This window comes from Dioscorea cayenensis, chromosome 5 (genome assembly GCF_009730915.1).
Source record: "Dioscorea cayenensis subsp. rotundata cultivar TDr96_F1 chromosome 5, TDr96_F1_v2_PseudoChromosome.rev07_lg8_w22 25.fasta, whole genome shotgun sequence".
Classification (NCBI taxonomy): Eukaryota; Viridiplantae; Streptophyta; class Magnoliopsida; order Dioscoreales; family Dioscoreaceae; genus Dioscorea; species Dioscorea cayenensis.
Genome location: NC_052475.1, coordinates 16,422,601 through 16,435,849, shown reverse-complemented (window position 1 = coordinate 16,435,849; position 13,249 = coordinate 16,422,601). Strand labels below are relative to the sequence as shown.

Genomic DNA, 13,249 nt, shown 5'->3' with positions numbered 1-13,249 from the left:
GAGATGAGGGATATACTTCTTTACCAGTAATGGTATTCTATTCTCAACGATTGGAGTAGTCTCTCCCTCCTTTGCCAGACTCTCTATATTCTCAATTTCCGGTCCCTTTTCTTTTTCCATTACCCTTTCATTATACATTCCTACTTCTTTACTACTCTAAAGAGTGATAGCCTTAAGATACTCATGGAAATTAGCTTCAGCATTACTCTGCAAACTCCCTTAAGGATGTTCAGACAATAGTTTAGCAATTTGCTCCACCTGATTTTTTAGATTTTGAAGAGAAGCCTGCTGGTTTCTCATTGATGCCTCTATGCTTTGGAATCGGTTTTTGGCCTGCTAAAACTTAATATTAGTGATCTGAATGAACTGAGTAGGTACTTCCTCCAATGCAGGTTTCTTATTGACAACGCCTTTTGCGTGTGTACCGCAAGTGCACGGGTTTGTCGAAGTGATAATACCTCGGTGAGTGGGTAGTTGAATCCATTGGGAATAGTGATTAGAAACACAAAGATTGCTATTTAACTAGAACAAGGATGAATTAATAGTGATGTGAATAAAAATCAATACAAATAGAAATAAGAAAAGAAGGAGAGGCAATTAAAAGATAGGAGAGGCAATCGACGATAATGGGGCACCCAAACATTGCTCACCCTAGGACTATTGTTTCAAGTGTAAGACCAATCATTATGCTTCTTAACTAATTTATAATGAGTCATGGAGATCCTTAAACACACGGTCCCAAAACTTAAGGTCAACCGTGACTAACCTTACAGTATGCCCGGTGGAGAAATCTCATAGTCTCGATACCTTACACTGTGTTAGGTTGCTATAGGTTCTAGGGATTCCAAGTGATAAACCTTATTCCCTAAAATAGATCTAACCCTTCGGTTAAGGCAAAAGACCCTTAGTCACAATTAAGGCTTAGATACTAAGGATTACTGCAACGCTTCACTTTGTTGCTTGTGTAACTAAGCCCCAGAGGAGTTCGTCTCTAAGCACTTCACTCTATTGTGATCGCAAATAACTCTTGGAACTTGGAGATAGCATAAATCACACCAGAGAGGAAAGAGGACGCTACGCTACCTCTCGACTCACCCTCTCAACCCTCTCCAATCTAGCATTGTCTAACCCTCATGGTGTGTCACTCATCCACAAGAATTACCAAAATGGATTCTCAATCCTAGTATTACTCTAAGGGAAAATCAACTCAACAAGCATTCAAGATTGGAACTCAATTAAAACATCATTTAAAGAAAGCATAATAAAAGGTCAAAGAAACAAAATCATCCTAGGGTTTACAAGTCCAAGTACCTATGACGGGTTTAGCTCTCCATGGAGCAAAATACAATCAATAATGAAATCAAAAGTAAAAAGATGTAATCCATGAATAAAACCCCCTTGGTGTTCATGTCGATGGTCTTGTGGAGTGGCCGCAACTTCTCCAAAGGTCTCCTCATTAATCCTAGGGCACACCTCACCGGATCAGTGCTGACGAAAGCTTCCCCAATAACTCTCTTCTGAAGGAAACACAATGTCGAAGGCTGTAAACCCTTCTAAAAACCTAGCCAAAGCCTCTCCAAACCCTAGCCGCGGGCGCCTCCAAAGGTGGAGAAAAAATAGCCAAAAGATAGAAAAAATGATCTTAAATCGGGCTGAAATCGGGACTTAAATAGGGCTCCAATCGGGCATCCACATCGGCATGTGGAATTTCCACACACCCTTGTGAATCTCCAGGAAATTGGTTTTTTGCGGCCTATAAATAGTAACTTCTACAGTAAATTACTACATTATTAGTTACAGTAACCTGCTACAGTGCTCCACCAAAATACTCCTGCATCCATACTCTTCATCGAGGCAATATAAATGGGTACACGTCTGCACTGTAGATTGTGTTGCATCTTCAAATAAAAGCACATTTGATGATAATCTTGCTAGCTTTGCACAAGTCAGAACACATGAGCGTAACTGCCTTTGTGCCCCTCCAATTTGCATTAGAAGGAGTGGGAACATATGAAGGTTATCTTGATTACTAATTATGATAGGCGTTAAGTATCAATTATGTTCTAGGATCGAAACCGGGAGAATTCAAACACCTACTAGACCCAATAAAGCCATGGCGACTTGGCCTAAATCACTAGGAACTTAAGATGGAATTCCTCCACCCCATCACTCAAATAAAATCTAATCCTCCTTAGCCTCCTATGTTTTGCCTTAAGTACAGGAACCCTACAAGAAGAAATCAATAAAACCCTAAGTCTAAGGGTCAATCAATCCCTAATCCAGAAACCTAGCTATGCCTAACCTCTTAGAACATGCATGGATCTATCATAGCATGGGTGTTATCAACGTATGGGGCATATTTTCATCAACCACATCAACAAAGATAAACAATTAAAGTATGCAATAATTTAGAAAACTAGAACAATATATATTGATCAATCAAGATTCATAAATAATAACTGAGGGACCTAGATATACAATTCCCCTCGAATTAAGTTCTCATGGATAAAAGAAAGTAAAACATCAAAGTGCAAAGAGAGCCACAAGACCAAATAATGAATAAATAAACATTCAATGTGTTCCTAGGCTAACTCCCTCCAATAGTTCTCCAAAGGTTGGGAATTAGTGGATCCCAAGGTTGTCCGGATGACGTGTGTCATGTGCAGCCTCCTCCAATGATGATCGTTGATCTTCTCTTGAGAAACTTACCGAAATCTGCTGGAAATATTGATGAAAATCACCTCCAATGCTCTTGCTCTCCAAAAATCTGGCCACCCTAACTCTTTGGCAAAAGAATCTTCCTGGATTTAGAGAAAACTAGGGTATTTACATAATTAGCTCCGCCACAGCCTCACTATGAGCGTTGTGATGCACGTTGTGAGTAAGTTGTTGCTTAGGCTCCAAGTCGTATCATACCACGGTCTTTGGGCATTATGCATCTTGATAATGGTTGTTATGGACTTTACAATGACTGTTGTGAGGCCATTATGGCTTCTATGTTGCTATCAATGAGCTTATGCTACCACAGCTCGATCACGGTAGTGGTAAGTATAGACAACGAGCGTTGTGAGTTCCCATGATGCCCATTGTGAGTCATGGTACAATCTTGATTTAGTAGCTTGCTTCAAAACATCCTTAAATTTACTTATTTCTTCCTAAAATAGAAATAAAGGTTGTTGTGTACAAAAGAATGAAATTTCATTCTAATGAGATGCTAAACAAGTACAAATTTCATGCTAGATGCAGTGTAAATGATATAGAAAATATGATCAATTTAGCACTTATCAAATATCCCTCACACTTAAGCAGTTGTTTGTCCTCAAGCAAATAAAAACCATTAAAAATAGAATACATGATAAGAGCTTGATCTCAAGCTACTAAGTATGGAGTTTCAGTAGTGTCGGGGAAAAAAATTAAGTGCTAGGTAGCATGATTATTCCTCTACAAAGAGTAGTCTACTCTATGACAAAAGGTACTTTCCTAAGTGTCGGTCTCCTAGTCCACTATCTTATAGTCCAAATTATGTACAGAAACTTTTGGGGGTTTTATTCAGTCTCACTCTTACATTTTTTATACATGATTACCCTTTCTCTTTTATTTTTCTCTTATATTCATAGCTTTCACACTTCCCACGAGGTAGCTTTCTCCCTCACTAGGGCATACACTTTGTATTCTACTTATTGGGAGTGACTATATATGCACTACAAAGGAGGTAGCTCTTTCTGCTATGCATATGTCTTAACTTAGAGAAATAAAGTAAGTACTAATCATACCCCACATTATAAAACATCACTCACTAGACAAACATAAGGTGCAAGGTGAAGTCAAGAGGAACACAAGGTATTATAGAGACTCGTAGAGTAGTCAGACTCTCTAGAGGGATTTAAAGAATTGCTAGTCTAGCATATCATGTCCCTATACCAAAGAAACTCCACAAGTAAGTGTAATGAATTCAAAGATCAACACTAGCATGTGTATAAGATACAAGTACCAAAAAAAAATATCACACAATATTATAATATAGTATAGTATAGTATAGTATGTAGGACAAGGAAAAACAAACATACACTCCCTCCCAACACTTAAAGATATACATTGTCCCCAATGATGCATGCATGCACAAGAGTAGTGATATATAGTAAGAAAAGGAATTAAAGAGTGAATGGTCACTAGTACTCCCTTGACTTCTTAGTTTGGCCGACTAGGGTGATGAAGTTACCCTTGTCCAAGTAACAAATTGTGCGGGCCAGAACAACACCCGATCACCTCAAACCCTGACGAGACACAATTGGAGTAGTTAAATTCACAATAAACAAAACTATATAATACTATAAAATAAAATCCACTAATATTAGAAAGTACAAAAGCAGTTGAGTAAGTGTTCTTTGCTCTGATAAAATGTACAATGTAGTAAAATATAAAAATACAAAAGTGGTATATAAAGTGTAATCCGCCGCTCAATCATATGCATGGTGTGGAGCATGGTGACTCTGAGCAGCTGCATGTCCCCCTATATAACGCATACCTGTGCAGCGATCGATCAGACCAAGTCTCTCTGCAAGACTGGTGATGTAAGGACCAAGGTATGTGGTCGCCAGGCGGAGGTCTTGAGACTATGTCTCAACTAGAAGGGTAGTATGTGACCGATGTAAATCAGCTCCTGTGCTACCATGCTCCATAGAAAATACAAGTCACGGAGGTTCATGACCCCCTTGTTGTCTCCTCACCTGGTTAACATCGGCGATGGGATGGCGTGGAGATAGCAGAATGCCAGGCATCCTAAGACAGACACCTTTGAAGTCCCACAAACATAGGACTCACCTGATCTAGGCTCAGTGGACCGGTAGGTTGACGTGGAGCTTTGAGTACGATGTCATGTGATAAACGCCTAAATGTGTGTATTTTATAAGTTTAAATTATCATACTATTCATGTATAAATCGTTGGTTTGTTGCTATTTTATGGTTTAATTGGTCTTATTCCTATTACAGGTCTCGAGGATGCCCAGGTGAGCTTGAAAACCTCAAATGAGAAAGAAAATGACACCGAAAATCGTCATTTTAGAGCCCGATACAGTAGTAGCACAGTAGCAGCTACTGTAGCATGAAGGAGTTAGGAAATAGCAAAGTCTCGTGTTATATTGATAGGTTTGCTAACGTCCGTGAAGATACCCGTGAACAGGGTGAAGAATGTGCAGTTACTTTACAGAATTTTTGGCAAAATCCTGAGGCTCTTACGGGTTCTTTCACGGCCATGAATGAGGCGGTGAAGCTAACTTGAGAAGGTCTTTAAAGAGGGTTTTTAGGGCTTTTTAACATATCTTCTTCTCCTACCTCCCACCATCCTTCTCCATCTTCCAAAACTAGGGTAAATAAAACTCAAGAAGACATTCTTAGGCGTGGAAATCGAAGGAAGAGGCGAGATTCGGCAACATCTCCCTTCAAATCCCATTGTAGAAGCTTGTAGAGGGCCCGGCCAAGAATCGGCCCGCCCAAACCCGCCGGTTCAGCTGACCCGATGGGCCGGGCCTGTCACCCGTAACCATCCCTGCACTGTAGTGGGCCATGTTACGGGTTGGGGATATCCCAACCCAGCGGCCTGATGGGTTGACTCGCAGTATTGGACCAGTTTTTTTATTTTAAAAAAAAAACAAAACAATGAATATACAACCACCAAGGTTCGAACCAAAGACCTTTTCACCATCAAACATGACCATTTCACTAAGCCTTTTTTTCTGATAAATTAAGAAAACCAAAAATTTAAAAACATATTTTTAAAAAGAATATCAAATTATTTTTCATTTTCTTTTTAATCTTTACATACCCCTTAACATCCCACTATTTTGCATTTAGTGTCAAGTTATTTACTTTACTTGTTTTTAGCAACTATTATAAAAACATAGTGCCCCCCTCTATATCGGAGTGTAGAATGATCTGTGAAAGCTACCACTTTTGACAAAATAAGATAGGGACAAAATTTTTTGAATGCAAACACAATAGCTAATAACTCATTTTAGTGGTGGTGTAATTCTCTTATGCATCATTCAAGGTTTTACTAGCATAGTATATATGTTGAAAGTGCTTGTCCCTTCTTTCCCCCAAAATAGCCTCAACCGCATGGTCACTAATGTTACACATAATCTTGAATGGAAGATTCCAATCATGAGCTATAACAATTAAGGCATTTACCAATTTCTCCTTGAGTGCTTCAAATGCCAATAAGCATTCCGTGGAAAATTCAAACGGTACATCTTCTCAAGGAGCTTGGTAAGTGGCCTAGTGATCTTTGAGAAATCTTTAATGAAACACTGGTAGAATCCTGCATGTCCCAGGAAACTCCTGATGGTTTTGACCGAAGAAGGAGGTGGAAGCTTGTTGGGATATTTTATGTCCCAACATTATTCCTTCATAAACCATAAAGTGGTATTTCTCCCAATTCAGGACCAAGTTCGTTTCCTCACAACTCTTTAAAACCTTCATCAAGTTTTATAGACAATGTTTGAAAGAATCTCTAAAGACAAAAAAAAAAAAGCATCCATGAACACCTCTATAATATCTTCCATAAGATTGTCGACTATAACTGTCATACAATGTTGGAAAGCGGTAGGGGCATTGCACAACCCAAATGGCATCCATCGAAATGGGCTAGTGAAGGTCATCTTCTCTTAGTCTCCAGGATCAATAGGAATATGAAAATATCCTAATAATCCATTCAAAAAGCTGTAGAACATGTGCCCAGAAAGAATTTCCAAAATTTGATCAATAAATGGAATGGGAAAGTGATCCTTAAGTGTGGCATCATTCAATCACCTGTAATCAATGTAGATGACAACGCCCCTTACGTATGTCCTGCAAGTGCATGGGTTTGTCGAGTAATAAAATCCCAGATGAGTGGGTATCGTATCCACAGGGAATAGGGAGTAAAAATACTTATGTTGTTTCTTAACTAAGCGAAATATGAATAGTGATTTGTGTGGTAAGATGTAATGCAAACAAAAGTAAAAGAGACAAGAGAGAAAGCACAAGTAAAAATGAGGTAAGGCAATCGATATAAATGGAGTGCTTGGATATTGATCCACCTAGGACAATCATTTCAAGTGCAAAAAACCCTTTATTATGCTTCCTAAATAATGCATTAATGAGTCGTGGAGATCCTTTAATACATGGTCCCAAATCTAAGGTCAACCATGCCTAACCCTATACATGTCCCGGAGGAGAAATTGAACAATCTCTAAACCTCGCACTCGTATAGAATTGCAATGAATTCTAGGGATTCCAAGTGATAAATCCTCTTCCTATATGTAGACTTAACCCTTTGGTCTAGGTGGAAGGTCCCTAGCCACAATTAAGCCCTAGATGCTAAAATCACTTCAACGCGTCACTCCATTGCACTCGCAACTAAGCCCCAGTGGAAGGTCATCCCTTAGCCCATTCACTCTATTATGACCGCAAAGAACTCGAGGAATTGGAGGTAGAATAAATCACATCAGAGGGGAAAGGGGACGCTCCGCTACCTCTCGACTCACCCTCTCAACCCTTTCCAATCTAGCTTTGTCTAACTCTCGTGGTGTGTCACTCACTCACAAGGGTTACCAATAAGAACTCTTAACCCTAGTGTTAGTATAAGGGAGTATTCATACAATCAATGCATTCAAGATTGGAACTCAATAAAAATATCAATTAATGAAAACATAATAACAAGGTTCAATGAAACTAATACATCCTAGGGTTCATAATCCAAGTACCCACTAGGGGGTTTAGCTCTCCATGGAGCTAAGTACAATCAATGAAATCTAATGTAAAAGCAATGAATCCATAGAAAACCTTCTCGATAGCCGTGACGATGATCTTGTAGAGAGTCCTCTACTCGTCCAAAGGTCCCTTTGTCCATCCTAGGAAACACCTCGCCGGAATCAGTGCCGACAAAAGCTCTCCCACTAATCTTTTTCCAAACGGAGCATGATGTCAGAGCCGTAGAACCTCTCCCAATCCCTAGCCAATACCTCTTAAAACCCTAGCCACCACCCTCTATCAAGTTGGGGAAAAGATGGAGAAAAGGATCCTGAAATCGGGGCTGAAATTGGCTTTAAATAGGGCTGGTATTGGGAATCCACACGCCCATGTGAATATTTCACACGGCCTGTGTGAAATTAATGTACGGCCGTGTGGAGTTTCCACATGCTCGTGTGGCTTCTCTGGATAACTCCTTCTTCGGCCGGTTATGAACAGTAACTGCTACAACACCGGTCCGAAACACTCCCTAAACCATGCTTTCATCGAGGTAACGTAAATGGGCACACGTTTACATCATAGATCGATTTGCTTCTTCAATGAACGGCCGCGTTGGTGGAGATCTTGTTACATATGCACAAGCCAGAATACTTAGGATGTGACTGCCTCTATGCCCCTCCAAATCATTGTGCTAGCTTGAATACAAGGAGGTTGGCACACATTCTAGCATCTTGAGCCCGACTTATGTCTTCACGTTTGAACCTTCTCAAGATTTTCTCCAAATGGTGCACTCACGATCTACATTGGCTTCATTCTCTACGATTCAGCTTCACAACCATATATGCATGAAAGTAACATAAACACACACATATTAGCATTAAAATCCGATAAAAGTAATGCTCATCATAAGGAAGAGCACTTCGTATTCTTATCACACAAGCACTTATCAGTAGACACTCCAGCCTGTAACTGTACAAGTCGGGATCAATTCATTTCTCTCATTTGTAACCACTTGTGGACCCCGCCAATATTTGTGTATAGAATGTTCTAGATTTAAAGAAGGAGATTTTGGAAAAAGCCCAATTCTTCAGTTACTCAGTGCATCATGGTAATACAAAAATGTACAAGGACTTGAAGCGCAACTTTTGGTAAAACAACATGAAACTGGAGATTGCACAATTCGTGGCTCAATGTTTGACTTGTCAACAAGTAAAGGTGGAGCATCAGAGACCTGGAGGACTTCTCCATCCTCTTCTTAATCCTGAGTGGAAATGGGAGAACATAGCGATGGATTTTGTGTCCAGTTTCCCTAAGACCAATAAAGGTTTTGATAGTGTGTGGGTAGTGGTTGATAGATTAACTAAATCTGCTCACTTTTTAGCTGTCAAGACAAGTTTGTCTTTGGAAAAACTTGTTGAGCTGTATATTGACCAGATTGTGAAGCTTCATGGTGTTCCAGTCACCATCATCTCTGATCAGGACTCCCGGTTTGTAGCTCATTTTTGGAGGAGCCTATATAAAGCTTTAGGGACGAAACTCACTTTCAGTACGGCTTTTCATCCTCAAATTCATGGGCAATCAGAAAGAACTATCCAAATCCTGGGTGACATGTTGTGAGCATGTATGATAGATTTTGGGGGTGCTTGGGATCAGCATCTACCCCTGATAGAATTTTCCTATAACAATAGTTACCAGGCAAGCATCCAAATGGCTCCTTATGAGGCTTTGTACGGAAGATGGTGCAGGTCACCTATCTGTTGGGATGACATGGAAGAAAGCAAACTTCTAGGCCCAGAGATTATGCTGATAACAGTTGAGAACGTTTGCCAAATTAAAGATCGATTACAAGCAACTCATAGCCGACAAAAGAGTTATGCAGATAATAGAAGGAGGAACTTGGAATTCCATGTGGGGGAACACGTGTTCTTGAAAGTTGCTCCTACTAAAGGAATTGTCCATTTTGGTGTTAAAGGTAAACTTAGTCCTCGTTTCATTGGCCCTTTCAAAATCTTGGAGTGCATTAGTGAGGTGGCTTATCGGCTTGCCTTCCACCTACTCTCTCTCGAGTACATAATGTGTTCCATGTCTCCATGCTGAGGAAATATGTTTCCAATCCTAATCATGTGATCCAGTTCTTAGGATTTGAGCTAAACAGTGATTTGTCTTACGAAGAGCAACCAGTAAAGATTGTAGACTTCAAGAAGCAAGAGTTGAGGAAGCGGGTCATTCCTCATGTCAAAGTTTAGTTGAAGAATCATTCTGAGCTTGAGGCAACTTGGGAACTAGAGTCTAAAATAAGGGAGAAGTATCCTTTTCTGTTACTCAGGCCAAGTGCGAGTTTAGAGGACTAAACTCTTTTAAAGATGGAAGGATTGTGGACCTCGCCAACATTTGTGGACCTATCCCCCTTTTGATTAAAAACCTAGTTAAGTTGCTAAACCTATTTGCTTTTTCCCTTAACCCCTTCTTCTTCTTCTTGTTACCTTGCTAGGAGAGCTTTGTGGAGAGAGAAAATTCCGGAGGGATTCCTGGACGCCCATGCCATCATTGTCTTCCTCTTGGCTGAGCCTTTACACCCCATGATCATCTTCCTCCTCCATTCTTCCATCTCTCTCCTTTAATACCATCGCCGGAGCTCATACTTCTATCGGAGATCTTGATGGCCGGAGTCGAGGCTAAGGAGATCAACGAACCTCTGGTGGTCTCCCGAAGTCTAGGTAGGTGTCTTGCTCTCTTGTTGGTGGTAGGGCTTGATGCTAGGGTTTTGGAAGAAGCTTGTTGTATTTGAAATCGTAAGCATGGTTATAGGTTATTTTCTAGTGAGATGCATGTTTTGAAGCTCCTAGTTGCTTGTGCTTATACTCATGCAACCCTTGAGATCCTTTTAGCTTGTTGTCTTTTTCCTATTCCATGGAACTTGAAACCTTTTTATGCCACCTTGATCTAGTTGCATGTGATTTAGTGGGTGAGTTTATACTCTCATGTGCCCATGGTTGTCTTTGATGATGATGTTTGCTTGTAGAGCTTCACCCTTTTGATTTGTTTTTGGCTTATCCTTGCATGGAGCTATATATATATATATATATATATATATATATATATTTGCATGCATGAGACCATGGCTATTTATTGTGCAGGAAACCATGTTCTCATTTGCATGAAACCATATGTTTACACCCTTGAATGTTAGCTTGCATGATCCATGCATTGGTGTATGGGTTTTACATGCATACACCTACCCTTATATATATAGATTATATTTATTTAATATGTGTGCATTATAATAGTGCTTAAGTGGCATGCATCCTGGTTATGATAATGAGAAATTATATATGTATTGGCATAGTAAACCACTATGTTGGTAGAGCATGAGTTTTGTTCAATTAATTATAGCTCTTGATGCTTTGCTTTTGTTGCTTCCTTTGAATCCTTGAGTTCTAAATTTGTGATTAGAAAGACCATGCTTTGTTGTAGAATGTTGGTATTTTAGACTAGCTTTATCATTAGCCTTTGTGCTTGAACTCTTCCAAGTATTCATGTCTATTTGGTTGGTTTTTCCTTGGATTATAGGACCACCTTGAGCAATAATCTTGGATTTCTTTTGAATTTAGAAAGATCACCAAGTAAGTAATCCCATGAACTCTTGTATTTAAAATTTTATTATTTTGAATTTAATTTATATAAATTTTATGAAAATTAATTATGATTATTCTTTGAAATTTATTTTGGAAATGTCATCACATTCTATTATTTATGTTCTATTTAAATAACTTAGTTGGAACCTTGGTTTTTATTTACCTTGCCAATATATATTTATTATTTTATGTTTTCTTATCAACCAAATTGTATAATAATATTCTTTTTCAACCATCCAATCATGCAACATGATGATTTGGAATTAAAATCTTAGTCATTGAAACAAAATTAGAAGGTTGGTAGATTTTGAGTAATTATTTATTTATTATTATTTTATCATTATTTTTTTCATGAGATGCTTTGCTTTTAGTGGAAATTAATTTTTCATTACCTCTTAATGTGGGAGTCTGGCAAGAATTGAAAGTTGGGAATCTTTGTGTATTTATTTATTTATTTATTTTAATTATTTAATATCTTTTTGTTATTACATGACATTGTTTTTGGCAAAATAATTCTGAATTATTGTTACCATTTCTTCAAAATAGTAACCAGGTTAAGGTTTGGAAAGTTGGTATATTATTTTGCATTTAGTTATTTATTTAATTAATTATTATTCATTTGTTTATTTACCTCATATTATTACGTGAATTTTTGGAAGATACTTGTGAATATTCTGTATTCTTGGCTTTGAAATCTGTCTGAATATTTTGGTCTCCAAATGAGTGATATGCAACCCTGTCAGTGGGGGTTAAACCCTGACCTTGTCAACAAGAAATTCTGGAAAAGGAGACTGTAGTTTCGTACCGTGTTCGTTCGGTAAAATAATCAACGGCCACTTGATATTCAATCTCGGGTCACCAAGGGTAAATAAATGACTTCTGTTATTCTTGCTCGGGTCACCGAGGATAAACAAATGATCTCTGGCATTTATAGTGAATTTGGAGACATACTCTGGAATATGTTATTTATTGCTTTACCCTTTGGTTTTGTTTACACTATTTTGTGTTATTGATTTTTGTGCAAGTTTCAGACTTGAACTTATGCTTTCAGATTGTTTTTGGATTACTTACTGGGCTAGTGAGCTCATAGATTTATTTTAAAACCTTTTCAAATCAGGAGTAGTAGACCCAGGGATCTTAGAAGGCTTCTAGTAGATGTCTTCCTTTGGAGTTGTATCTTATGTTGTTGTATCAGTTGTATAGTTGTTTAAGAACCTCCTTTTAGGTCATTCTGTATTTCATTTTCTTTGTATTCGAGCTTGGTTGTAAACTTTACGTTGTACTCATATTTGGTATTTCTTTCAGTTTATTTTCTACTCCCAGTCTGTGTTTAGGTTTTGAGGCCTTGTGTGTTCACTAGGCCCCCCACCTTCTGGGTATGCGGCCTTTTATCAGCGCACAGGGTTTAGGCCGTGACATCACTATCATCCCTGTATTCTTTGGTACAACCTGGACTGGGCTAACCAATGCATTATTATAAATTAGATAAATAATTCTGGTGTCAAGTAGCTTGTTTACCTCGGCTTTCACAATCTCCTTCATATTTGGAATCAACCTCCTTTGTGGTTGAACAACTGGTTTGAAATTCTCCTCCATCAAGATCTTGTCAGTACAAAAAGAGGGATTAATCCCTTTGATGTCGGCGATCTTCCATGCGATCACTCCTTTATGCTACTTAAGAACCTTTACCAATGTCTTCTTTTGGTCACATGATAAATGAGAAAAGATGATAATTGAAAGTTTGGAATCCTTAGCTAGAAAGGCATACTCCAAATAATCTGGTAGTTTCTTCAGTTCGAGTCCTGGAGGTTCTTCGATTGACATTTTTTTAATTTCTTGTTCTCAGTATTGATCCTCTCCTCGGTATCTGGTTATCCCATATCTA

At 38.6% G+C, this 13,249-nt stretch overlaps 1 protein-coding gene across 1 annotated transcript; it reads left to right on the top strand.

Annotated features, from left to right (window-relative positions):
• The first annotated feature begins 8,887 nt into the window (after positions 1-8,887).
• LOC120260036 lies at positions 8,888-9,975 on the top strand. The gene is made up of 3 exons (XM_039267481.1): positions 8,888-9,216; positions 9,418-9,757; positions 9,862-9,975. The coding sequence occupies exons 1-3, from the start codon at positions 8,888-8,890 to the stop codon at positions 9,973-9,975; spliced, it is 783 nt and encodes a 260-aa protein (XP_039123415.1).
• The last annotated feature ends 3,274 nt before the right edge of the window (positions 9,976-13,249 follow it).

Bases quoted from the DNA above. Each gene is read 5' to 3' on its own strand.
- LOC120260036 (XM_039267481.1), top strand. From the start codon at position 8,888: ATGAAACTGGAGATTGCACAATTCGTGGCTCAATGTTTGACTTGTCAA. The intron at 9,217-9,417 runs GTTTGTAGCTCA...CTATAACAATAG, and splicing joins ATCTCTGATCAGGACTCCCG to TTACCAGGCAAGCATCCAAA. The intron at 9,758-9,861 runs GTGGCTTATCGG...CATGTGATCCAG, and splicing joins TCTTGGAGTGCATTAGTGAG to TTCTTAGGATTTGAGCTAAA.